Source organism: Myotis yumanensis, unplaced genomic scaffold (assembly GCF_028538775.1).
Source record: "Myotis yumanensis isolate MYYU_CA2020_CCGP unplaced genomic scaffold, mMyoYum1.0.hap1 SCAF_8, whole genome shotgun sequence".
Taxonomy (NCBI): Eukaryota; Metazoa; Chordata; class Mammalia; order Chiroptera; family Vespertilionidae; genus Myotis; species Myotis yumanensis.
In genome coordinates, this window is record NW_027223759.1 from 10,304,626 (window position 1) to 10,331,190 (window position 26,565).

At 35.4% G+C, this 26,565-nt stretch overlaps 1 protein-coding gene across 2 annotated transcripts in view; it reads left to right on the plus strand.

Moving 5' to 3' along the window:
- The window catches only part of BMPR2 (bone morphogenetic protein receptor type 2), a 120,440-nt gene that overhangs the window by 68,410 nt on the left and 25,465 nt on the right, over positions 1-26,565 (plus strand). For both annotated transcript variants that reach the window (XM_070421876.1, XM_070421875.1), the window contains exons 3-9: positions 346-516; positions 15,693-15,803; positions 16,565-16,656; positions 18,854-19,084; positions 19,799-19,913; positions 21,715-21,875; positions 23,489-23,636. In XM_070421876.1, the coding sequence (XP_070277977.1) occupies positions 346-516; positions 15,693-15,803; positions 16,565-16,656; positions 18,854-19,084; positions 19,799-19,913; positions 21,715-21,875; positions 23,489-23,636 (1,029 nt within the window). The remainder of the gene's footprint in view (positions 1-345; positions 517-15,692; positions 15,804-16,564; positions 16,657-18,853; positions 19,085-19,798; positions 19,914-21,714; positions 21,876-23,488; positions 23,637-26,565) is intronic.

A 26,565-nucleotide genomic window follows, 5' to 3' on the forward strand; every position in this document is an offset into this window, starting at 1 on the left:
TGTTACAGTAGTATATTATTACTTTTTAAACTTAGATCAATTTAATGTAGACAAAAATGAAATCTACTGTTGCTTTAATAATTCTTATATTAATGATGCAGTTAAACATTTTGTTGTTGGCTCCCCCGCCCCATGAAATGCCTATTTAAACTTTGCCATTTTCCTGTTATTTAAAAAAATTGTCTCCTATTGATTTGCGAAAGTATTTTATAACTGATGAGTACTCACTCTAACATTGATTGCAATTATTTCAATTATTTCTTAGTTTGTTTTCATTTAATTTTTTTTATCGTATTGACCCTTAACATTATAAGGGTCAATGTTTACATTTATATCAATTTGTAGGATGTTGGTCTCACCTTGGAGATCCTGAAGAGTGTCACCATGAAGAATGCATTGTAACTACCACCCCTCCCTCAATTCAGAATGGAACATATCGTTTCTGCTGCTGTAGCACAGACTTGTGTAATGTCAACTTTACTGAGAATTTTCCACCTCCAGATACAACACCACTAAGTAAGTAACTAAAGTAACTTATTTTTCCTTGTAATTCCTTTCTCCAGAAATTTGCAAAATTAAAAAATATATACAAACAGCCATGGCTGGTTTGGTTCAGTGGATAGAGCAATTGGCCTATGGACTGAAGGGTCCCAGGTTCGATTCCAGTCAAGGGCACAAACCTCAGTTGCAGGCTCCTCCCTGGCCCGGGGCCCTGGTCAGGGCACGTGCAGGAGACAACCAGTCTATGTGTTTCTCTCACATTGTATTTTTCTCTATCTTTCCCTCTCTTTTCCACTCTCTCTAAAAATCAATGGGAAAATATCCTTAGGTGAGGATATATATATAGATATATCATTCAGGTTTGGCAGGAGTGAGAGGGAGAGTTCTAGCATCATGAGACTATATTTAGGTACACCTGAAATCCAAAAGCAGTGCACCAGGATTTCCAAGGTTTTGGTATATTACCAAGTGAGTCAACATATAGTACATTCCAGCCCCTGAGGAGGAGAATTTGGCAATATTAAGAAAACTGCATGTGTGCTTACTCTTTCATCCAGTACCCCCATTTGTTAAGAATTTGAAGAGACACCTCCAAGAGTATGAAAATATATATGCATAGTGTTATCCATTACAGTATTATTTGTAACTGCATAATGGAAATTTTCCAAATGTCTAAGAATAGCAGATTACTTGAAGTACATTACGGTACATACCTGTAATGGAGTACTAACTATGCAGCTGTAAGAAAAAAAATTAGTAAGATCTTTATGAACTGATATGGAGTGATTTCTAGAGATAATGTTAGATGAATAAAAAGCATATACAGTATGCTGTCTTTCATGAAGGTCAGAAAGCTTATCTTTACAAAAAGAAGCAAAGAAAGGATAAGCCAGGAAATAATGAAGTTTATTACTTACAAGGGATAGAGGGGGTGGAGTGGAAAGGATACAGGAAGTAGTGACAGTTCTCTGAGTATAGCCTTTTATATGTAGTTTTGACTTTTGGAATCATGATACTAATATATATATATATATATATATATATATATATGCAAAAAATGAAATTAAATCAATAAGGAAGGGAAGGGAGGAACCCCCAAACTAAAATAAAACTGAAACAAATGAGCCCAATTGTATCATAATCACACTTAAGGAAAAAGGAAAGAACTAATATACGGATTTTTACAAAGATAGTTTTGGCTATATATATTCTTTTGGGTGAGATGGGATATAAGAGATGGGGGAAGAACTGCAAACAAATACTGAACTCTTTTTAGATTTGTTTTCAGTAATGTGGACAAAGCAATTCTAAAACAATTGTGGATGTATTATTATAGGATTAAGAAAATGACTAGCCCTAGCTGGTTTGGCTCAGTGGATAGTGTCAGCCTGGGGACTGAAGGGTCCCGGGTTCGATTCCAGTGAAGGGCACATGCCCAGGCTGTGGGCTCGATCCCCAGTCGGGGAGTGTGCAAGAGACAGCCAATCAATGATTCTCTCTCGTCAGTGATGTTTCTATCTCTCACTCTCTCCCCCTCCCTCCCTTCCTCTCTGAAATCAATAAAAATATATATATATATAAAAAATGACTATATGTGTTGATGTTCTTGGAGCCAGTGTTCTTACTGAAGAAGAGGAACACAGTTACATATGGGGAAGACAAGAGAATCTTATGAGGCCTAAACCGGTTTGGCTCAGTGGATAGAGCGTCGGCCTGCGGACTGAAAGGTCCCAGGTTCGATTCCGGTCAAGGGCATGTACCTTGGTTGCAGGCATATCCCCAGTAGGAGATGTGCAGGAGGCAGCTGATCGATGTTTCTCTCTCATCGATGTTTCTAACTCTCTATCTCTCTCCCTTCCTCTCTGTGAAAAATCAATAAAATATATTAAAAAAAAAAAAAGAGAATCTTATGAGAATAGATTTTAATTCAAGGTATCAGTATGGATTTATGACTTTAAAAATATGTATATGTATATATTACATGCATGTATATGTGGTCATGTATATATGTATATGTGTACATATATATTTATATACATGTGTATGTAATATATGCATATATATATTCACATATACTTCTTAGTTCAATTTGTTGAAAAGGACAAGAAGCAAAAGCACCCCAGTAGCAATGAACTTACATGAAACCCTGATTTAGTTTCTAATACAACTAACTCTCCACTCAAAGAAACTTGGACTTCTTGGAAAAGTGGCTTATTTTAGGACAAGAGTAGGATAGAAGCTAGATCAGTCTGAAACAGCTTCTAACATTAGAAAGTAAGGAAAGAAATGCCCCCAAATAGGATGGAGACTTGTCACAAGGACACAGGAGCCAGCTTGAAGGAACTCCCACTGGCCAAATTAGAGATAATTTGAGTGCTAAAACAGTACAGTAATAAATTGTAAGCTATCGGAAGGAAAACAAATTAATGAGTCTATGCTGGCAGTAGAGAAGGGAAAAGAGAGAGCCCTTGCTTATAGTAGAATGCCAAGTGCCAATGGATAGATGGAGGAGGGCAGCAGTTGGAAAATTATTATTCTGCAAATATCATTATAAGGACTGGATTAGGCAGGAATCATCAAGAGATCCAAATTTAGGGGCAGCAGGATATTTGCATTATTCTAAAGTATTTCCCACATATTAACAGAAAAATTTTAGTAATTATAAAGTGAGGAAATTGGACAACAGCATGATGAGGTAGTTAAGATTAACACAGTTAATGCAGGGCAGATGAAAATCCGTGATATCCAGAGCAAGACGCAGTGTCGCTCATATAGTACTATTTTTTAGCCAAGAATACATACCCTGAATCTAATCATGAGGGAATATTAGACATATATTTGTATATATAAAATTAAATTACAATTTCCATAATTGTAATTTCTGTATCCGATAATAAAAATAATAAAGTTCCTCATATATTATCAAATAGCTTTTGGTAAAAACAGTTCACATTTCCATCAGTGGTATACAAGAGTGCATATTTCATTTATTTTTATCAGCACTAGTATTATGAAAATAAAACTTTGCTGTGATCATTTTGAAAAATGATTTGCTTTGTTTTTATTAGTGAGGTTCACATATTTTTTGTTTGTTTTCTATTTTAAATTTTCTTATATTTATTGCCCATTTGTACTGTTATTTTTCAAGAATGAAGCTAACTAGCTTTGAAATAAATGATTTAAAATAGTCTGAAATTTAGTCATTTCATCCCTTCCTTGCCTGTTTCTGTTGATACTGATAGTTTCTATTGATAGGGATGACAGGAGCTACATTTTAAGTAATAGTTTAATATGTTCTCCCATTCAGTGGGTTGTCTTTCATTTTGTTGATAGTTTCCTTTGTTGTGCAAAAACTCTTTAGAGAACATATTCACCAGTGATACATCTGATAAGGGTTTAGTATCCAAAATTTATAAAGAACTTATGAAACTCAACACCAAAAAAAACAAACAATCCAATTTTAAAAATGGGCAAAAGACCCGAATACACACTTCTCCAAAGAGGATATACAGATGGCCAATAGACATAAGAAAAGATACTCACGTCACTAATCATCAGAGAAATGCAAATTAAAACCACAATGAGATATCACCTCACACCTATCAGAATGGCTATCAGCAGTAAATTAACAAACAACAAGTGTTGGTTAGGATATAGAGAAAAGGGAACCCTTGTGCACAATAATTTTTAAAACATGCAACACCTGACTGTTTATTCAGGGACACTGATCTCTTTTCCCTTAGATTGTCAAATAAAAAAAAATGACAATAGCCAACACAACAATAGCTGTCCAGTGTGAATGAATCAAAATTATACCTATATTTTTTTGTCAAGTTGGCAAAAATGTCTTTTCTGGGGAGCTGCAGAATTTTAGTTATTAGTTTATGTGTGCCATGAGATGGAAAAGGTTGAAAACTACTGCTCTAGGGAACAACAGAGGATACCTAATGTTCTCTGTTAATCTTCTTATGTCTCTACATTGTTTTCAGATGAACAGTTTACTTGCTGACTTCAAGCCATTCATTGCATTAGTGGAATTATATTGTTCTCATTAAGTATGCATTTACACAATATCCACCATCACATTTACTTGCCTTCTCACCGCTAGAACTTGCACATTCAGTAGGGTCAGACCCAGTAGCAATGAAGGAATGTATGGATGGCTGAGAATAACAAGATATAGCTCTCTTCCCTCAGAAAAATGTTGTTTTGTGTGTTTCTTTCCCACCCACAGTTGCAGGTGAAGATCATGAGATACGTAAGTGATACAAACCAAAGCATATGGTAGCAGTGGATCTTCTTTTCTTTTTTAGCAGTGGATCTTTAAGAATAATGAGGGGGGATTGTCAGGAAAAACCTGACAGACTAACCACATGACCATAAGTAAATGTATTTTGTTGAGCCACAGAATTTCACATTAAAATCATTCAAGGATACTTTGATGTAGAATTAGGGGATTGAAGCAAGGTTACTCCACTTCCATCCAGTTCTAAATTTTTTTTTTAATTACAGATTTTGTGCAGTCTTAAGAACTGCCTTACATAGTTTTTTTGGAGGTAATTAGGGCACAAATAAATGAAATCTCCTTAGACTATTTATTCTGGCTGTTGTTTCCTAAAAAATTTAACAAAATGGGAAGTCTGATGTTTTTTGTAGAGACATGAATGAAATGTTTGTTTAAACATAATTAAATAATTAATTATTAAAGTTGGAAAAAGGTATGTGAGCATTGTTATGTGCCATAAAAATTAAGGTTCTATTTGAACCATAAATCACCAATGACTTCTGGCAACTAGCTATCTGTTCTCAAAAAAAGCTTTTTCCTCTGATCTCAGCATCTGAAGTAGACTATACATGTTGTTTTCCTCCATTTAGAAGAATTATTACCCTTTAAAATAAAAAGGGAAATAATGGAAAAAGAACTTCTGATATTTAGAAATAGATGCCAGTTGTTTCGCTGATCTGAGGTTCAGGTCTGAGGTTTCCATCAGAGTCCTTATAGCATGTATTCAGCCAGAAACCACATTATCAGATAATTCTCCCAAGACAAAACTGACTATAAGTGAGGAGATTTATGGATTGATAACTCATATTCTAGGTCTTAATACCTCCATTATTATTTTTTCAAAGATTTCCTCTTATACTAGCAACTTTAAAAAATACTTGCTAGTAGTTCTGTGCCTATTTAGAATATAGTTAGAAGTAGACTTGAATCTACACGTAATTTTGGAATTAAAGGAGATTAGGTACTTTTCTTCTTTTTTAAAAAAAATATATTTTATTGATTTTTTACAGAGAGGAAGGGAGAGGGATAGATAGTTAGAAACATCGGTCAGCTGCCTCCTTCACGCCCCCTACTGGGAATGTGCCCGCAGCCAAGGTACATGCCCTTGACTGGAATCGAACCTGGAACCCTTGAATCCGCAGGCTGACGCTCTATCCACTGAGCCAAAGCGGTTAGGGCGGTACTTTTCTTCTTTTGAGATCTTATTTTCTGAGGCCTTTATTTTTTCTTAGAAAACCATTCCTCTTTGTAACCAGGTAACCTTTTCAGGCACTGTTCTTCCTTTCCCCATCAACAAACGCTGTTCTTAGTTCTCTTTCCCCTTGGCCTTAAGATACTGGTGTTAGATATTTATTTAATGGGTCTTGCTTCATAAAATACTTCAAGAAAATGTAAGATTCTTAGGAAATATTATTCCAGATGGGATAAATCTAGTAGTGAAATTTTAACTCACTTTATCAGGATTATAATTATTAGAATGAGCAGGCTTTTTAAAGTAAACATAAAGGGAATTCAGGCATTTAATATATAGTGAAATCAATACTAAGTAACATTTTTAGTACTCATTGTGTGCTTATAATGTTCTTCTATATGCCTTAAACCTTTCTACTTAACCCTTACAGAAGCATATGAGATGGTTACTCTTATGTTCTTATTTTACGTTGAGAACACTAAGGCACAGATACATAATTTACCAAGTCATACAGTTAATAAGTGGTAGAGCCAAAATTAAAATCTAGATGTTTTGCCTCCAGAGTATATTAGCCATTACTTTCTATTGGTTTTAGCCATTACTCTGTATACGCAGTTGTTATATAACCACTTCACTTAAACAGGGGACCTGTTTATATTTGTTTGTTAATTCATTTGGGAGGGGGAGAAAAAGGATATTTTGAAAATACTTGATTACATTTCCTAAAATTCAAGGACCACTTTATGATTTTTTCACATTACAAATGTTTTCTATATTTACATTACACATTATTTAATATTTTTGTTTGATCATCTCATTAAAAAGCATATATTTTAAAGGGAAACATCATCATACTGTAAATGTAAAGCCAATATCATAAATAGAGGGTAACTTTAAAAAGTATTTATTTAAAAATTAGTAAGATGAAAACAAAACCCTCTTATTAACTAGCCAGATATTGTTGCTTGCCAAATTGTGTGATACTTAAAGCTCCCGTTCTCTGTTAAAAGGGAGAATAGCAAATGTTTGAGAGTTATAGAGATCTACTGTTACCAGGTTGAGATTTTCTACCTCAGTAAGTGGACAAAAGAGAGAAAACTTTTACTGATACATGTCCACATACTACCTAAAACCAGAAATCTTGACACTTTAGGAAAGTGAACTGTTCCCTGCCAGTGTGGATCAGTGGTTGAGTATGGACCCATGAACCAGGAGGTCACGGTTCAATTCCCAGTCAGGGCACATGACTGGGTTGCAGGCTTGACCCCAAATAAGGGGTGTGCAAGAGGCAGCCCATTGATGATTCTCTCTCATTATTGATGTTTCTATCTTTTCCTTTTCCTTCCTTTCTCTGAAATCAATAAAAACATTTTTTTTTAAAAAAAGGGAAGTAAACTATATTATTCTAAGTCTCTTCCAACCATGAGAGACTTTGCAGTACCTACTCTGTTTAAAAAGAAAGTCAGCCTTTAGTTTAAATAAATGAATTTATATCTACAGTATTCTTTTACTTGCTTAATTCATCCTAATGTGTTTGTAACTTTCCAGAGTAGAAAGAAGTGTATAATATTGCAAGATTTGGACACTTATTTTGTAAGAATTCTTGATAAGATTTCTGGAGTTGGTATAATTAACCTCCCTAACTATAAAGTAAACAAAATAACCAAGTTAGAAAAGCTGGCAAAAAATTTGTCTTTTATAAAAGACAAACTAAATAAACCCAGTTCATTGCATTTAGTATTAAAGGTTTTTGGATGACCGTAGTATAAAAATATACTTTTATTTTAAAAGAAAATTATTCATTAAGTTGATGAGAAAAGATTGAATTGCATCTAGAACTGGGTTTAAGAAATTTATTTTTAAAAGAAAATTATTCATTACGTTGATGAGAAAAGATTGAATTGCATCTAGAATTGGGTTTAAGAAATCACATTCTAATTTATGCTGTGCTGTTAAGATTAGAAATTCTAATTCCAGTGTCTGGCAGCAAATGTCTTCATCTCACACCAAGCTGAAAAGAAAGCCTACAAAGAAGCTGATATTGGCATAAGGCCACAGATAGGTTTGTAGCTATTGTGAATATAGAATGATTTTTCAGTTTTTACTGCTTCTGTGATTGCTTTAAAGTGATTGAATAGATAGAAAATGGCTAAGTATAGCTAAAAAAAGACTTTGCTTAGTACTTTATGAAGCATTTTAGCAAGAGGCAAAATAAAATGTTTCTTTTTATAGTTGTTAAAAATATTAGAGGAGAATGTACAAGAGAAATAAAGAAGAGCATGTATCCTTTAAAGATATTCTTTAATGCAGTAGTAGCAAGATTCTATTTACACGTGTTATGTAGTGTTGGCCAGACAGTTTTCATTCTGAAGTTTAGTTAGCTCTGCGCTCTTGAATATCAATTCCGCCCCATACCTACCTGCTTTGCTCCTATTTCCTCAAAAAAGAGAGTGGAAGGGAGAAAGGAAGAGTGAGAGAGAGAAAAAACATCAGTGTGAGAGAGAGACATCGATTGGTTGCTTCTGACTTGCTGGGGATAGAATCTGCAACCTAGGTAAGTGCCCTTGACAGGGAATCGAACCCTCGACCCATCGGTGTGTGGGCTGACACTCTATCCACTGAGTCACATCGACTAGGGCAGTAATTTTTCTTTTTTGTTAGGTCAGTGTTTTTAGTTGATGATTTTTGAAAGTGTTGGATCTATCAAAGTATTGGAGCTATTGAACAATCACTCATTTAAAAAGATTAATGTGGTTTGTGTTGCTATTTGATGTAAAATATTTTTTTTTTAACTTGAATTGCTTTTATCTCACCTTTACCTCACAAAGATTGTAACTAAGGTTTTTTGTTTGAAAACCATGAAAGAGTTGGACTGAAAATAAAACTTCCTGGAATTGCTTCATTGCTTTTAAGCAGGACACGTGGGTGCCTCTAGGACAGGTTTTCAGACAGGAATATATACAGGGACAAAGAAGGGAACATAAAATAGAAAGTTAAGTTAAAAAGGGAGAGCTTAGGTTAAAGAAGAGCTAATGGGATGGGAAAAAGCAGTGCCTATGTTGGAGAATGATACAGTCCCAGCAGTAATAATTCTAAACTCCGTTTGTCTCACCACTGCCCTAGGTTTTCTCTCACTTTAACTCTCTACTCTTACTACATACGGAGTGGGATTTGTAGGAACTGAGGATTTATTTATGGACAGTCTGGGTTAGAATCATCAGTGGTGATCTGATGAAAACACTATCCCTTTTATTGTCCTTTCATGGAACACCAGATGTGTATGTTTAGAAGGTCCCTTTTAAAGAATTGTCAGATGAGGGCAGGGGATAACAGAATAACCTGGGAACTATGGAAGAGATGAATTTCAAGGATTCCAATGGTTTCAGATAAAGGTTTCCTCTGCTATCTGAAAGTATAGTGTTCCTATGAAATATTTTGTAGGCTGAACTGGTGTAAAGCAAAGAAGCAATTACCTTAGGACACATCTTGTTGCTAACAGATGCACAAAATAAATCAAGGTAAAGCACAGATGTTCACAGACATGGTTCAGAGCTATGGCAGTTGATGCTGAGCTGCTGAGTGTAGTTCCCGAGGAAGGAGGTTGGCAGTGCCACTCTCTGCTCAGGTCTGCGCTGCCTCTGTAACGGCTCACTGCACAACAAACGCTGGACTCTATATTCACTTACTGCCTTTTTCATAAAAGTGAAAATCCTCTTCAGATTTCTTTTGGCTAATGAAAACAGGTATTAATGTAAACATTTTCTAAAAGTAGAGTGGCATAAAGCAAACTTTAAAAAAGCTTTTATTTCTGCTCAGTCCCTATCCAAGAGTGTATCTTTTATTAACTCTGGCTTTCTTGGCTCCTAGCTACTGCCTCTGCTGCCCCAAAATTAGAAACAGCAAGAGGATATGCAGTCTTTTCATTTGTCTGCTTTGTTTAATATTTTTCTCTTACCAACAAAATTGGATACTTTAAAAGTACTAAATAGAACAATCTAAATATATTCATTTATGGAGTGTTTCTATGATGCTTAATAGGGATTAGCTGTAGTGATTATTTAATTAGCATTATAAATTCTAGATTCATTACAAGGAAAAATAACTGCATTTGTTACATAGAAAAGAAACCCTGATTGAATTTTATATGCACACAACAGCATGGTTAACTCTTCAAAGCATTATTAAACAAAAAGCAAGGCACAGAAATTCCATTTTCATAGAATTCAGAAATAGGCAAACTTAAGCACACAGAGAATGTAATATTATTAAGAAAAGTGAGAAAATGATTAACACAAGTCTGGCTATCTCTGGAGAGGAGGAAAGCTGTTATGACCAAGAAGGAGCAGGTAGGTGGGAAGGTGGTTTTGGGGATTATGGATGTTCTATTTCTTGGCCCAGCTGGTAGCTATGTGAGTGTTTATTTACTTCATAATAATTTATTAAACTGTACATTTGCATTATAAACACTTTTATGTGTATGGCTTATGTTTTATAATTTAAAAATGCTTTGAAAGAAGGAACAATATGGGAAAAACTAGAAAAAAAACTAATTTTTTTCTACATGTAGACATGCTTTCCTTATCAAAGTGAGTGCAAGTTGTTATCATAATTTAAAGAACATCAAATGGGGGAGGTAGTTATCTGTACAGTGCCAAACATATTTTTTGGTCTAGTCAGCAAATAACTAGAAAATATAACTTCCATTTTTTATAGTCAAATTATTTCATGGTCATTTTCTGAGAATAATGGTTTTTTGTATGATACTTTTTAAGTATCATTTTTATATAGACCAGTTAGGAAATTTGACTAGGGATCTCTGAATGATTCAATTCTTTGGTTTGATTCTGTATTCTAAGGATTTTTATTTGATTTTAATAACGAATAGTGCAGTGATTAGATTTCTATCTTTTCTAATTATAATGGATTTAAAAAAAATGTAGCATAGGCTGCAGATTAATCTTCTATTTTTTGTTTTTACTAAAAATTCTTTATATATATATTTTTTTTTTTTATTGATTTTTTTTACAGAGAGGAAGGGAGTGGGATAGAGAGAGTCAAAAACATCGATGAGAGAGAAACATCGATCAGCTGCCTCCTGCACACTCCCCACTGGGTATGTGCCCGCAACCGAGGTACATGCCCTTGACCAGAATCAAACCTGGGACCCTTGAGTCCGCAGGCCGACGCTCTATCTACTGAGCCAAACTGGTTAGGGCTTTACTAAAAATTCTTAATCTATTTACTTAAATGCTATTTTTACACTTATTTAATGACTTTATTCTGATGAAATATAATTAACTTTGTTAGTTTTAATCCGTTCTTGAATAAAAGAAACACAGTGCTGAAAATCAATCTCTTTTAATCACAAAACACCTATTTTAAAGAAATTAAAATTATAAACCTTACTAAGCTAGAAGTTAATAAGAAAGCTAGGCATTGAATGTCTTTCCTGTTGTCTTTTTAAACTTTTTGTTGTTGTTTAATTCAACTGTTTCTCTCTCTCTCCTTTAGTTTTCCATTTTATAATTCAGCCATAAAATGTCTGGACTTAGCAGATTATGGACTGTTTTTGTTTATTGTTGTTATTTGTTTCTAACAAACAAAGTCTATTCATAATGATTGAGGCAAGTTAACTTTAAGTCTTAAATAGTATTAAATACCAACTTGAAAAAAAAGAAATATGCCTCCTATTAATTTGTTTTTAGGACATTAAACATAAACATTACTGTGATCATGATTGCTGTATATTTGCCATTCTAAAAATAGTAATTAAAATAAAATTGTTTATTTCTTATAGAAATATTTGTTCAAAACATTGAACTGTGTAATATATCATTATCACAGACACAGTATTTGGCAATCTAAGTTATTTTGCTAAGGAATTAATTTAATTGTAATCACATTAATTGTTTTGATTTTAATGTTTTTCCTCTGCTTTTATGAAAAGTACATTGCTTAAAAAATTAAAAACAAGAACAGATTCCTAATTTGCTTTTTCATGCAGAGTTGTAAAAGATTTAGGAGCCAAATAACCATCAGTTAAACATTCTTTTGTTGCTTGCTGCACATGCAACGATGTTGTTCTTTCTTTCACACAGACCCAGACAAAGGCTGAGTGTAGCAAGGAAGCAAACAGCACTGACTCCAGTAGTGGCCCCTGCCTGGCTCCAGGGTTTGTAAACAGAAACATCCTAGGCTCCAATGAGGCAGACAGCAGTTCCCTGTCTGTTCTGCGTTCAGGAAGCGCTTGCTTGTATAATCTGAGCCATTGCACGCAGGCATACATAGCAATGTTTACATTTGGCTGAGTATTTAACTGAGAGAGCTAATAGGGAGGAAGAAGAGGGTTTATTAGAGCTAGGGGAACAAAACAATTTCAGATATAGCATATATATAGCATATATGCAAAAAAGAAAGAATTTAAAAAAGGAACAAAAATAAAGAGTTTTCTGGTTCAAGGCCTCTTTTATTGCACACATATATGAATATACATTGAAATATTTTTTTCTGGCAGTTTTTCAGGGGTCTCATATTTTTAGACCATGTGACATGTCCTGGAAAGTTTTCCATTTGAAACATTTAACCACTAGCATGTGTGTTTTTTTTTTAAATAGTTTAAAGATCTACTTAACACTTTTTCATCCTCCCTGTATATGAATTAACATTTCCTACTTCAGATTTTGGGTTAATGAATATTTTATGTAAAAGTTATGTTGCATTTTCTTTGTAAATTTGGGAATAAAAGTAAAGAGAATACTGAGGTTCAAGAAACATTAAAAGAGTTATACAGAATTTTGGGATTAGAAGGACCTTAAAGTCACCTAGCATAACCAACTTTTAAAAAATAGTTTAATAGGGGGGCAGGCAGTGGTGGGGAAGAAAAAAAAGTAGTTTAATATGTTTTAATAGTGAAGTTATAGGAACAGCATAGAAGAAAAACATTAAAGACATCTAGTTGCATGTAGGAAAACTCAGGAAAAGTATAGTGAATGGACAGAATTGATGTTATGATAAAAATGCTACTTAGTTGCTGTCATTAAGAAATTTAATTGTTTTTAAAAATCCAGTTGTTGTCATTCTCTAGAAACATTTATGGGAGTGGGGGGAAGGACGGGGGTGGAGGGTAGGGTTCCAGGTGCAACTGGAGGTCAAAATTTTCTCCTATGCTTCTGCTGTATGCTTTGTGGTTTTGGTCTGCTGTCTGGGCAAAGCAATTCAGTATCTTGTTAGAAACAGGATAGGTCGACTTTGAGATAGGTCTGTGGTTACACAGTTGACCTTCCATATTCCTAGATTTTACATCTGCAGATTCAACCAACCATGGATCAAAAACAGTATTTTCTGTGTGCTGTCCTTGGAACACTCACTAATTGGATCATGTTATTCTTTCTAGCTACAAATGTATTTTTCCACATGAAGACGGCTATCGTATGCTCTTAAATTTTCTCTTTTTGTATACCAGACACTTTCATTTTTCTCTGCCCATCACATTTCAGTGTTCTCATACCTTCATGTCTTCTGGACATACTCCAGTTGGTGGACACCCATCCTAAAGGGTGTTTCTCTGGGCATGATCTGATTGATGGAAGGAACTAACACATAAAATGGTGTACCTGCTCATAATAGCCCTGTGGTTTAGATATGTATGTTCCCTTTCTGCAAGTGAATAAACTTAGGCTCAGACAGGTGAAGAAATTTTCTGAAGGTCATACAATAAGTGAAGAACTGAATTTTTTTTGTTTGTTTGTTTTTAAGATAATTGATTTCAGAGAGGGAGGGGAAGGGAGAGAAAGATAGAAACATCAGTGATGAGAGAGAATCATTGATAGGCTGCCTCCTGCACACCCCCCAACCTCCCACTGGGGATTGAGCCTGCAACCTGGGCATGTGCCCTTGATCAGAATCAAACCCAGGACCCCTCAGTCCGCAGGCCGACACTCTATCCACTAAGCCAAACCGGAGAGGGTGAAGAACTGAGTTTTAAGTCCAGTTCAGGTTTAACTACCAGCAAAGCCACACTCTCTTAATCATAATATTAATATTGGTAAACATAACTACTATTATTGCATAGATAATACATTCTCAACACTATACCGAGTACTCAGATTTCCATCTAAGCCACATAGAAGATTTGTGAGGTAGAGATTATTATTTTTACAAATGTGAGAATTGAATATCAGAAAAGTCAAATAACTTGCTAAAGGTCACTGAAAGAGTGGTGTAGAGTCAAGATTTAAAACCAAATGTGAGTCCAGCCGGAGTGGCTCAGTTGGTTGAGCATCTCCCCATGAGCCGAAGGTCACTGGTTTGATTCCTGAACAGGACCTATGCTCAGGTTGTGGGTTCAATCCCCAGTAGGGGGTGCTCAGGAGGCAACCAATCAATGTTTCTCTCTCACATTGATGTTTCTGTCTCTCTGTACCTCTCCCTTCCTCTCTCTAAAATCTTATTAGAAAAAGACACCAAATGTGATTCCAAAGACTATTCTGTTAAATATACTCTTCTGTCTGTGCTGTTCCATGATGTAGTTAATCTATAGTAATAAAAGCATAATATGCTAATTAGACCAGATGTGCTTCCAGAAGACCTTTTGGACAAAGCCAAGGCTGCGAGGGAAGCCCAGATCCTGGGTGCCAGAGGGAAGCTGGTGCTGGCAGCCGGGGGAAGGAAGGCCTACTCTTGCATGAATTTCGTGCATTGGGCCTCTAGTATTTTAAGAATTAGGAATGTAACTAACAGGTATTTCAGTGTCCTAAATGTATATAATCTTATAAAATAATCTGATGAAATATATATTTTTCAGTTATTAAAATTTATTAATTTTTTATTTCCTTTGATGCAAAAACATTGCAGATTCAACTATATAGTGATACAGTCTTTCTGTCACTATTTAACAAAATACTAAAAAAACCATAACTATATTTTTACATTAAAAAATTTTAAATTACATTTGACATTCACTATTATATTAGTTTCAGGTGTACAGCATAGTAGTTAGACATTTATATAATTTATGAAGTGATCCCCCAATAAGTCAACTACCTACATGATACCATACTTAGCTATTATAATATTATTAACTATATCTCTTACGCTATATTTTAAATCACTGTGACTATTTTGTAACTGCCAATTTTTACTTATTTCCTTTACCATATTATTGTTTTGTTTTGTTAATCCTCACCTGAGAATGTTTTCCCAGTGATTTTTAGAGAGAGTGGAAGGGAGGGGGAGAGACAGAGAGAAACACTGATGTGAGACATATCGATTGGTTGCTTTCCGCATGCCCTGACCAGGGCCCGGGATCCAGCCTGCAACCAAGGTACATGCCCTTGACCGGAATCAAACCCGGGTCCCTTCAGTCCATGGGCCCAATGCTCTCTCCACTGAGCCAAATTGGCTAGGGCTCCTTCACTATTTTAATCATCCCTCTCAAACCCCTCTTCCATCTGGCAACCATCATTTTTTTCTCAGTATTTGAGTTTATTTCTGTTTTGTTTATTTTGTTTTTTAGATTCCACTTATAAATGAAATAACATGGTATTTGTCTTTGTCTGACTTATTTCCCTTAGCATAATACCCTCTAGGTCCACCCACCTATCACAAATGGCAAGATTTCATTCTTTTTTTTTTTTAATGACCAAGTAATATTCTATTGTAAATATGTACATCTTCTTTAATGATAACTATATTTTAAAATTTGTTTTCTTTTAGGTCCACCTCATTCATTTAACCGAGATGAAACAATAATCATTGCTTTAGCATCAGTCTCTGTATTAGCTGTTTTGATAGTTGCCTTATGCTTCGGATACAGGATGCTGACAGGTAAAAATATAACTTCTTATTCTGTTGTTTATTAAACATGCCATTTAGTTGATACTTATTTTCTCCTTTTTAAAATCTTTATGCTAAAAAACATTGTGTGGTACAGTAGCTCCCATTTTTCTCTCTTAACAATCCTTTTTCCTTTAGTGTTTATGAAAAGTTTCAAACATATACAAAATACTTATCACGCAATTTCAACAATTATCACATCTATACATCATCCATCTATAGCCCCACTCACTACACCTTTCTGTGCCACTGGATTATTTTTAAAAAATCACATGCCATTTATGTATAAATACTTTAGTATTATTGCTGAAATAGAAGGACTTAAAATATATATAACCACAATACCATTTCCAAATTTTAAAAAGTAACAGTAATTTCTCAGTATCATCAAATGTTCAGTTGTTTCTAATAAACTTTAGGTTCTATGAACTTTTAGGAAATCAGCACTCATTCATTTATTTGAATAACTAATAAAACTACCTTTAATGTCTTGGCAGTATTTTTGAAGGTTTTAAACTAGGTCTGTTACTGGAATCATCTCCCAGAATTCAGATTTCATGTTATTCATCACTCATCTTAATTTATAGATAATTCTTAGTTTACTAAATAGTTTTACACCCATTGACATTAGGTATAAGCCTTGCTGCCTACGCTTCTGTAGCTCTTCTTTTTAATGGTAATATAATAAAAAGTATAGTAAAATCTTCACTTTAAGAGAAGCACACAGTAACTACTTCTGCCTATTCCTATAGGAGACCGTAAACAAGGTCTGCACAGTATGAACATGATGGAGGCAGCAGCATCAGAGCCTTCTCTTGACCTAGATAATCTGAAACTGTTGGAGGTAAGATTGCTCTTAGATTATGGACCATTCTTCTGCTCCCATATCTGAGACAGTGACTTTATTCACTCACTGAATCATTTGTTTATTTATTCAATAAGCATTTATTGAATATCAGTTTAGTGCCAAGACTATTCTAGGCACTGAGAATATAGCTGAACAATATAGATAACCCTCTTGAGACTTACATTGTAGTGGGAGAGAGTCTATAAACAGGTAAACCAATGTATATTATTTCAAGTAATAGTAAGTGCTATGGAGAAAAATAAAATGGACAAGAAGGTTAGAAAGTTATGGAAAAGGGGTTATTAAATAAAGTATATTTAGTAAGGAATTGACCTTTGAGTACAGATTTCAACAGAGTTTGGGAATAAGGATGTGAAATTCTGAGAAGTATGTGCCAGGCAAGGAATCCATATTAGATTCAAGTAAATATTCCTTGTCTGTAAATATATTATATATTTTTATAGGCCCATAGGACTATTATATAATCCATAGAACTTAATTTTTATTTGGCAATTTCTCAGAAGTTATGTTAAAAGTTAATTTTTTTTCTTTTAATTTCAGAGAGGAAGGGAGAGGGATAGAGAGATAGAAACATTAATGATGAGAGAGAATCATTGATCGTCTGCCTCCTGCACTACCCCTCACTGGGGATCAAACCTGAAACCTGGGCATATGCCCTGGCCAAGAATTGAACTGTGACCTGGTTCATAGGTTGGTGCTCAACCACTGAGCCATACTGGCTGGACTTTGTTAAAAGTTTTATCATTACGAATGTTTTATTCTTTATTAGGATAAATAAATAAACTATGATCCCCAAACCAGAGACGGTAATATAATAGATATATAAATCTGATCCTCAAACTACAGAGACTGTTAAATAGTAGACATGGTAGATTTGATAATGTAAAACTTTTTAAGAACCTTACATTTGGGAGTAAAATATAACAAAGTTAAAAGCCAGATACAAAAAAAGTATTTCAACACAGAAACAAAAAATTGCTACAGAACTAGTATAAGTCATATGAAGAAATAATTCATTTAAAAAAATGGACAAAAGAAATGAACTGTCAATTCACAAAATAAATGTGGCTAGTAAATGTATTATAATTAAGTGTACAATTTACTACATTGAAAAAAAAAACAACTTATTAAAAACCATAGGATTTTATCCTGGATTGAGTAAAAGAGACACTCCCAAACATTGCTGATTTAACCAGGTATTGATAAATCTTTCTAAAAAACAGTCTGTTTGTTAAATTTTAACTTAGAAACAGTGAGTGAAATATAACAAATATCCTTAAATTGATGATAAAAGTGAGGTGTACGGGACACCTGCCCGGCCCCCGCCTGGGCACAGCCTGGGGGCAGCCGTGGGGTCCAAAAAAAAAGTGAGAGAAATCCCCAGAAGCCAAAAAATGAGGAGAACAGGTTGCATTTTGCTGGTTGTATGTGTATTAAGTAACTTTTAATTTTATATCGTGGGTATTGTGAATATGAATATGATGCAGACCCTATGTTCTTTAGATTCTTCTGAAGTGTGTTTACTTTCAATGTTTGTTTTAGTAGGCAGTTGTTTTAGTAGGCAGTTATCTTGGTTGGACACACTGCAAACTCTTAGACGGAAGCTCAAATCTCAGTTCAGTTACTTTGTCTCTAGCAGGAATTTGTCCCATGCATTCACTCCATTTCCCCTTCTCTGATTCTCCTTTCTGAAAATTTCCCTTCACTTTCCAGCAGCTGTGATTACCCCAAATTCTGTCCTCTGGTTCCTGGGGCCAGAAAGATTATAGATTTTCTGTTCTGTTTTTAGCTCCAATGCACAGAGCTGACTGCAGCCTGCCCTCAGGCTAAAAGCTATAAAAGGGGGTAACCGGTAACTCATGCCATTCCTTTCTTCTAAGTGTTGACTCCCCTCACTATCTAATTCCTTTTCTTCATTCTCCAGCACTTTTAGTTTCCTTTTACATTTTTTTTTCAGAGTTTATTGTTGCTGTCTTTGGGAAGGCTGGGTCTAGTAGTTGCTTCCTGAGCCATATAAAATGTGGACTTGATTAGTTCCTTGTCAGTGGCATAATTTAACCTTTAAGCAATAGAGAACTGTGGCACACTTATGGATGTACACTTTATTTAGTAAATTTGATTTTTCCATTGTGATTTGAATTAATACCTTGCTTGCTTCAAAACAAATTTGCAGCTGATTGGCCGGGGTCGATATGGAGCAGTATATAAAGGTTCCTTAGATGAGCGTCCAGTTGCTGTAAAAATGTTTTCCTTCGCAAACCGTCAAAATTTTATCAATGAAAAGAACATTTACAGAGTGCCTTTGATGGAACATGACAACATTGCTCGCTTTATAGTTGGAGATGAAAGAGTCACTGCCGATGGACGCATGGAGTATTTGCTTGTGATGGAGTACTATCCCAATGTAAGTTCTTCATTCAAATAAACTGAGATTTATAAAAGTAGTTAATCAGATATTCAGTAGAACATCGCTGGTTTGCAAACTAGTTTAAGGGTCTGCAATGAGAAAGGGATCTCACACAGAATGTGAATTAACTGTCACTAGTTAACTGTTTAGTACCCCTTTATCTCTCCATCCCTTCCCTCCCCCGACCCTCGCACCCTTCCACAAGACTTTCTTGATGAAGGAAGCAGTGCTTTGATTGACATTCATTCTGGTGCAAACTCCATATCCCAGGCTGGTTGATAATTAATACCTTGTGGACGAGCACTTTGAGTAGCACTGGCATATACATATTTACAAAAATCTATTCCCTATTTGTAAAACATAACGATATAATTTGTATTTGTACTGATAAGAGGTATAGTGTAAAGAAAGAGTCTAAAAGACTCATTTTCTATCTTAATTTGAAATTAAAGAAGTATTTAAAATGAAATAACTTCATAATTTTAAATATTGGAAAAATCAATATTGATCATGTTTAAATTCTTTTTTTTCCTTTCTCTCTACCCAAGGAAATGTCTTACTCCTTCGAGATCCTGAAATGCCATAATTTATTAGATATCCATGGAATCCTAACCTATGCAAGTCCTTTATAAGACTTATAACTTATCTTCTAATCAAGTAAATTAATTGCAGTTTTTTTCTCTTTTTTATTTTATTTTGTCTTCTAAATAGGGATCTCTATGCAAGTATCTTAGTCTCCATACAAGTGATTGGGTAAGCTCTTGCCGTCTGGCTCATTCTGTGACTAGAGGACTGGCTTATCTTCATACAGAATTACCACGAGGAGGTAAGACAGTGACTAGAAGAGGAATGATACTCATGTGGAGTCAAAATTAAAGGGAAACTTTATTCATATCTTCAAAGTAAAAGTATATTTTATATAGCAGATTTATTACCCAGCCATTTGAAAGATCTGACATCAGAACTGTATTTTAAATCTAATAGAAAGAATGAGAAAAAGAATTTCAGGACTCTAGAGGGGTCATGGATACCATTAAGAATTTGATTAAAGCTCTGAACACTGTCCCTGCAAAGATACTCGTATAGGTATACTTTAAAAAATGTTCTTTTAATACAGTTGCTGCCTGGCTGGCATGGCTCAGTGGTTGACCATAGACCTATGAACCAGGAGGTCATAGTTTGATTCCTGGTCAGGGCACATGCCCAGGTTGTAGGCTCAATCCCCAGTGTGGAGCATGTAGGAGGCAGCTGATCAATGATTCTCTCTCATCACTGATGTTTCTGTCTGTCTTTCCTTCTCCCTTTCTCTCTGAAATCAATAAAAAAATATTTTAAAATAAAAAAAATACATTTGTTTTCTGACTTTGTTACAAAATACACCTCATATCATAGGCAGCTCTAAATTAGCTTTGCTGTGAAAATCTGTCTTTGTGCTTTCTCAAGCTTTCATCCCTTTACAGCATTTTCCTGTCATAATACAGCCCAGAACATTGTTTTTTCAGTGTCTCTGACCTCTGTAGTGAAGAGAATTCTTAATGTAACAATTTCTTAGATCTTCTTCCAATGTATAATAGCATGGGTCATCTTTTCTAGCTGCTGCTTCATATATAAATAATTTCTCCTGAATAATTTAGCAATTCATTTATCTTGACATCTTGCTTTTCCTGAATACAGAATTGACCAATGTTATTACCTGTGTAGCAACTTGATGCACTCACTCACTTTAGTGCTTTAGCACATTAACCATCTGGACTGTGTTTCCTTATTCTTACTCTTAAATATTGTTATAGCTCCTTTAATAAGCTGGCTTAGCACAGAACTTAAAAGTATCTTCCTAATCCCTCTTGTCAAGGCTTGCCTAATTCAGCAAGGTTTCAAGTCAAACATTGGCTGAAAAGAAGGATTGCCATCAAGTAAGAGTTTTATTTAAGTGCATATCTTAGTCTTAAACATTACTTAATATTTTCACTAGTTTACCTTTTTAAAAAAATGAATATATATGTATATGCTATTGCAAGAAAGTATGGTAGCTGTGTGAACTTAAGATTTTACCTATTATTTTAAAAATAGTCCAACTATACTATACTGTTTCAAAACATTTAAGAGGTAATTTCATCCCCCTTTCCCCCCTGAGAACTCAGTATCTTCAAATATAACAGCCAACACAACACAATAGCCATCCAGTGTGCATGAATAAAAATTATACCTTTTTTTGGAGTCAGATTGGCAAAAATACATATTTTTTGGTGTGCCACAGGATATGTGTGCATAAGATGAAAAAGGTTGAAAAATCACTGCCCTAAAATGAAGAGGAAAAAAAAAACCAAGTATGTATTAAAATTAGAAGCAACAGCATGTTGGCTATTACTTACAGTTGAAGTTTAAAACTTCATTAATTATACATACAACAGGAGTTATGTTGTAAAATGTAACTTAAAATAATAATGATTTTGAGTTAAAATTTTGATTTCTTGTGTTCTTTTTTGTTATTAGGAAATAAATAGGTAGAAAAAAAAAACACACCACTACCTTTTATAGTTATGTTGTAGTCCCTGTTACTTGCATACTCATTTCATGTCCAGTAGTGCTATTTAAGCATTAATGAATATTTGAAATTATCCAAACAGATCATTATAAACCTGCAATTTCCCATCGAGATTTAAACAGCAGAAATGTCCTGGTGAAAAATGATGGAACTTGTGTTATTAGTGACTTTGGGTTGTCCATGAGGCTGACTGGAAATAGACTGGTACGCCCAGGAGAAGAAGATAATGCAGCCATAAGTGAGGTGCGTGTATACAAGAAGAATCATACAGACATACTTTGAAGACATTATGAATTGCATTTAAGAATCCACTACCTTGATAACTACTCGTGATAATTATCCTTATACTAGGGGCCCAGTGCACGAATTCGTGCACCTTGAAAGGCACTGTGGGCAGTGAGGCTGTGGTAGGCACAGGGGCGGGTCTCGGCCCATCCTCCACACCCCTGCCTGGCACCTCCCACTGTGGCCCCTGGTCCCCTTTTTGCCGGCAGCCCCACTCCCACTGCCGCTGCACTCATGTGCTGACAGCATTGGCCCTGCTTGCACCCACTGAAGGCACAGAGCGATTGGGGCCAGCGCCATTAGCAGTGTGAGCAGGGCCGGAGCTGTCAGCGGCTGCGAGCGGCAGCTGCTGCCTTGATCGCCCCTCAGGAGCAGGGGAGGTGGAGAAGCTCTCAGGGGTGGTCAGGGCCATCAGCCGCCACTCACACCCACTGATGGCGCCGAGCGATTGGGACCAGCATTGGGCACCGGCAGCGGGTGCAAGCGGGGCTGGCACTGGCAGTGGGTGTGAGTGGCGGTTCCGGCACTGTGTGCGAGTGGGGCCGTTGCCGGCAGCAGGCAGGAGAGGTGGCTGCCGGCCCTGATCTCCCCTCAGGAGCAGGGGGAGGTGTAGAAGCCCTAAGGGGTGATCTGGGCCAGCAGCCGCTGCTCTCACCCGTTGACGGCACCCAGCAATTGGCACCGAGTGGGGCTGGCTCCAGCAGTAGGTGCAAGTGCTGGGCGGGACCATGGTGCACGGGAGCAAAGAATTTTTAGTAACAACCAGAGGCTCGCCCTGATGGCAGCGACCAGTGCCCCGCCTTGGTCTGGCGCCCCTGCTCACCTGCTCTACCATCCTGCCATGACCGACGCCCGCCATGTTCCGCGCACATCCTCTGGTGGTCAGTGCACGTCATAGCTACTGGTTGTTCAGTTGTTCCGCCATTCGTTCTATTTGCATATTAGCCTTTTATTATATAGGATTCCACCAATTATAGCATTTTAGGAATTACAAAATTAAGAAATACCAAAGACACTGCATAGAGTTCATCAGTTTATTATGGAAGTCACTGCCATTCAAGTTCATTTTTTATAAGCATTAGGAAGAAATTTGTAGGAACTGATTTTTGAAGTAGGAGTAAAATTATCAAGGTGAGACAGGACCTAGTCACCTTCTGATAAATCACTATTACAATGTGGAGCATATCCTTCTGTGGCCTTTTTCTCTGCATTTACATATATAGGTCTATACATACATTTATATTTTTGTGACTTTTTAAAAACATTAAGTGGTATACATATTGTTTTGCATTTTTCTCACTGTGTCTTAAAGGTGTTGTTTTTTATATTGATATGCAATGGAAGATCTAGCTCATTATTTTTTATTGATTCTGTGCAATAGGATGTATTGACCACAGTTTAATTATTCAAGGGCATTTTATAGATTAAAAAAATCAGGTATGAACAGTTTCAGTAACATAGTTAGGGTACAATAACTTATTAACATCTTGTTGATATGAAATTGATGTATAATTTCTGTCTAATGTGTGTCCTTCATTCTCATTCTGAAAATTGTTGCTCTAATTTTTCAGGTTGGTACAATCCGATATATGGCACCAGAAGTTCTAGAAGGAGCTGTGAACCTGAGGGACTGTGAATCAGCTTTGAAACAAGTAGACATGTATGCTCTTGGACTAATCTATTGGGAGATATTTATGAGATGTACAGACCTCTTCCCAGGTAAGAGATCTATCAAAAATTGATATATGAATTTTATGCAAAGCAGTTATATCTGCTTTTTCTACCTATATTAAAAAAAGTCAACTTTGTGTTTTTACTTTCTCTTTTTTAATATTTTTTTAGTGTTGATGGTATTATAGATTTTTACTTGCATTTAAACCTTTAGTTTAGTGCCATCTAGTGTTCAGAAACATTATTAGCCAGAAGGAAAAACTTATTAAAAGGACTCCATGTTTGCATTGAGTGCAATTTAATTAATTGCTCACAATAGCTTATCTAACCATATTTAGTTTGGTCTCTGATTGCTTTAGCAGTCATAATTTTCCTTATGCACCCTCAGAGCATTTGATAAGCTACACTTACATTCTGTCCTAAATTGACTCAATAAGGAATTAGAAGCAATGAATAAACCACTGGAACACTTTTTTCTTTCTGTCTTTCTTTTTTTTATTCTCTCTTCATGTTTTCTTATATTCCTTCATCCTTTCAATGAAAGAACATTCATCTAATGTGAATGCTATGTTTTGTTTGAGGCTTACTTGAATTAACCAGATGAGTTTATGTTTTTTCCTTTTGTAGGTATTTTTTACATCACTATCATGTAGAATCTTAACTACATGGGGTACAAAATGATTTGATATAAATGGTCTCTATTTTATAGGAATAACACTATTAAAAATATAGAAAAAGGAAAAACAGACAATTGAATCACCATTGGACAAATTTATGAAATGGAACTATTTCATAAAAACAGAGATAAATAGTAGGGTTGAAATTTTTTACTTTAAAAACAGTAAGCATTTAACAATAGTTTATAATTCTAAAATATGATGAAATTAATTATTTAGATTAACCAGGGTCTGTTATTTCTTATTTGGAAGTATATTTTTTAGTTAATTGGAAGTACAGTGTACTCAGTTGAAGTATTTTTCTGCAAATTGCAGGAACTGTAATAGAATCATAGTATTATTGGAACTTTGGAACTTTTTATTTCTAGTATTGAAACTTAGGCCACAGATTTTTAAAAATATCATAACCCAGAATTGTTGTTTTATAGAAGTATGTCTGACTAAATGACTCTTAAAGTAGCAGCATTAGTATACTGCCATCAGCAACATTTTTAAGCAACTACTGCATTCAAAGAATAACTATTGCTTTTCATCTGGTAAATAATAAAGAACAATATTAGATGTTTATAAAGGGGAAAGGCAAAATTTTGGGAGAATTATAATAGAACTAGAAGGAGTTTTTAAAAGGAAAAAGAGATAGGGTATTATTGTTTAATAATACAGAGTTTCAATTTGAAAAGATAAAAAAATTCTGGAGATTGATGGTAGTGATGGTTGCACAACATCATGAATATTCTTAGTGCCATAGAACTGTACACTTGAAAATGGTTAAAATGGTCAATTTTATGTTATATATATTTAACCACAATAAAAATAAAGGGAAAAAAAGAGTTGCATTGAGATACCTTATAATCTTGGATATAGGTTTAATCTCCAACATTTATAGGGAACTCATACAACTTAACAAAAGGAAGATAAACAATCCAATCAAAAAATGGGCAAAGGATCTAAATAGACACCTTTCAAAAGAGGACATTCAGAAAGCCAAGAGACATATGAAAACATGCTCAAAGTCACTAATCATCCGAGAGATGCAAATCAAAACAACAATGAGGTACCATCTCACACCTGTCAGAATGGCTATTATCAGCAAATCAACAAACGACAAGTGCTGGAGAGGATGTGGAGAAAAAGGAACACTTGTGCACTGCTGGTGGGAATGCAGACTGGTGCAGCCACTATGGAGGACAGTATGGAGTTTTCTTAAAAAGCTGGAAATGGAACTCCCATTTGACCCTGTGATCCCACTTCTAGGAATATATCCCAAGAAACCAGAAACACCAATCAGAAAGGATATGTGCGCCCATATGTTCATAGCAGCACAATTCACCATAGCTAAGATCTGGAAACAGCCTAAGTGCCCATCAGTAGATGAATGGATTAGAAAACAGTGGTACATCTACACGATGGAATACTGTGCTGCTGTAAAAAAGAAGGAACTCTTACCATTTGCAACAGCATGGATGGAACTGGAGAGCATTATGCTAAGTGAAATAAGCCAGTCAATGAAGGAAAAATACCACATGATCTCACTCATTCATGGATAATAGAGACCATTACAAACTTTTGAACAATAATAGATACAGAGGCAGAGCTGCCTCAAACTGATTGTCAAACTGCAGTGGGAAGGCCAGAGAGGGTTGGGGGGCAGGAGGGAGGGGAGTAAGAGATCAACCGAAGGACTTGTATGCATGCATATAAGCATAACTAATGGACATAAGACACTGGGAGGTAAGGGAGGGCAGGGGATTGTCAAGGGTGGGGGGGGAGGAAGGACACATATGTAATACCCTTTGTAATTTAGCAAAAAAAAAGAGCAAGAAGATGCACATGTGAGAGAAAAGGTAGAAGAGGAATCTGTGGTTTTAATTAACTATTAGAAGAAAGTTTAAGGAATTGAGAAATATTCAGAGATATGAGAAATAGTGAGGATGGCAGTCAGGAACTTAGGAAAAATCGTGGCTTACACTGGGAAGATCAGTAAATTATGGAGGCTTTTGGATAAAGTATTGAAGACAACTTAAGAAAAATTTTAAAAGCATTTAAAAGAAGAGGCTATTGATAGAACTAAGGTTAAAATGATTATTTAGGAATTGTCTACACCAGTGGTTCTTAACCTTCTGGCCCTTTAAATACAGTTCCTCATGTTGTGACCCAACCATAAAATTATTTTTGTTGCTACTTCATAACTGTAATGTTGCTACTGTTATGAATTGTAATGTAAATATCTGATAAGCAGGATGGTCTTAGGCGACCCCTGTGAAAGGGTCGATTGATCGCCAATGGGGTCACGACCCACA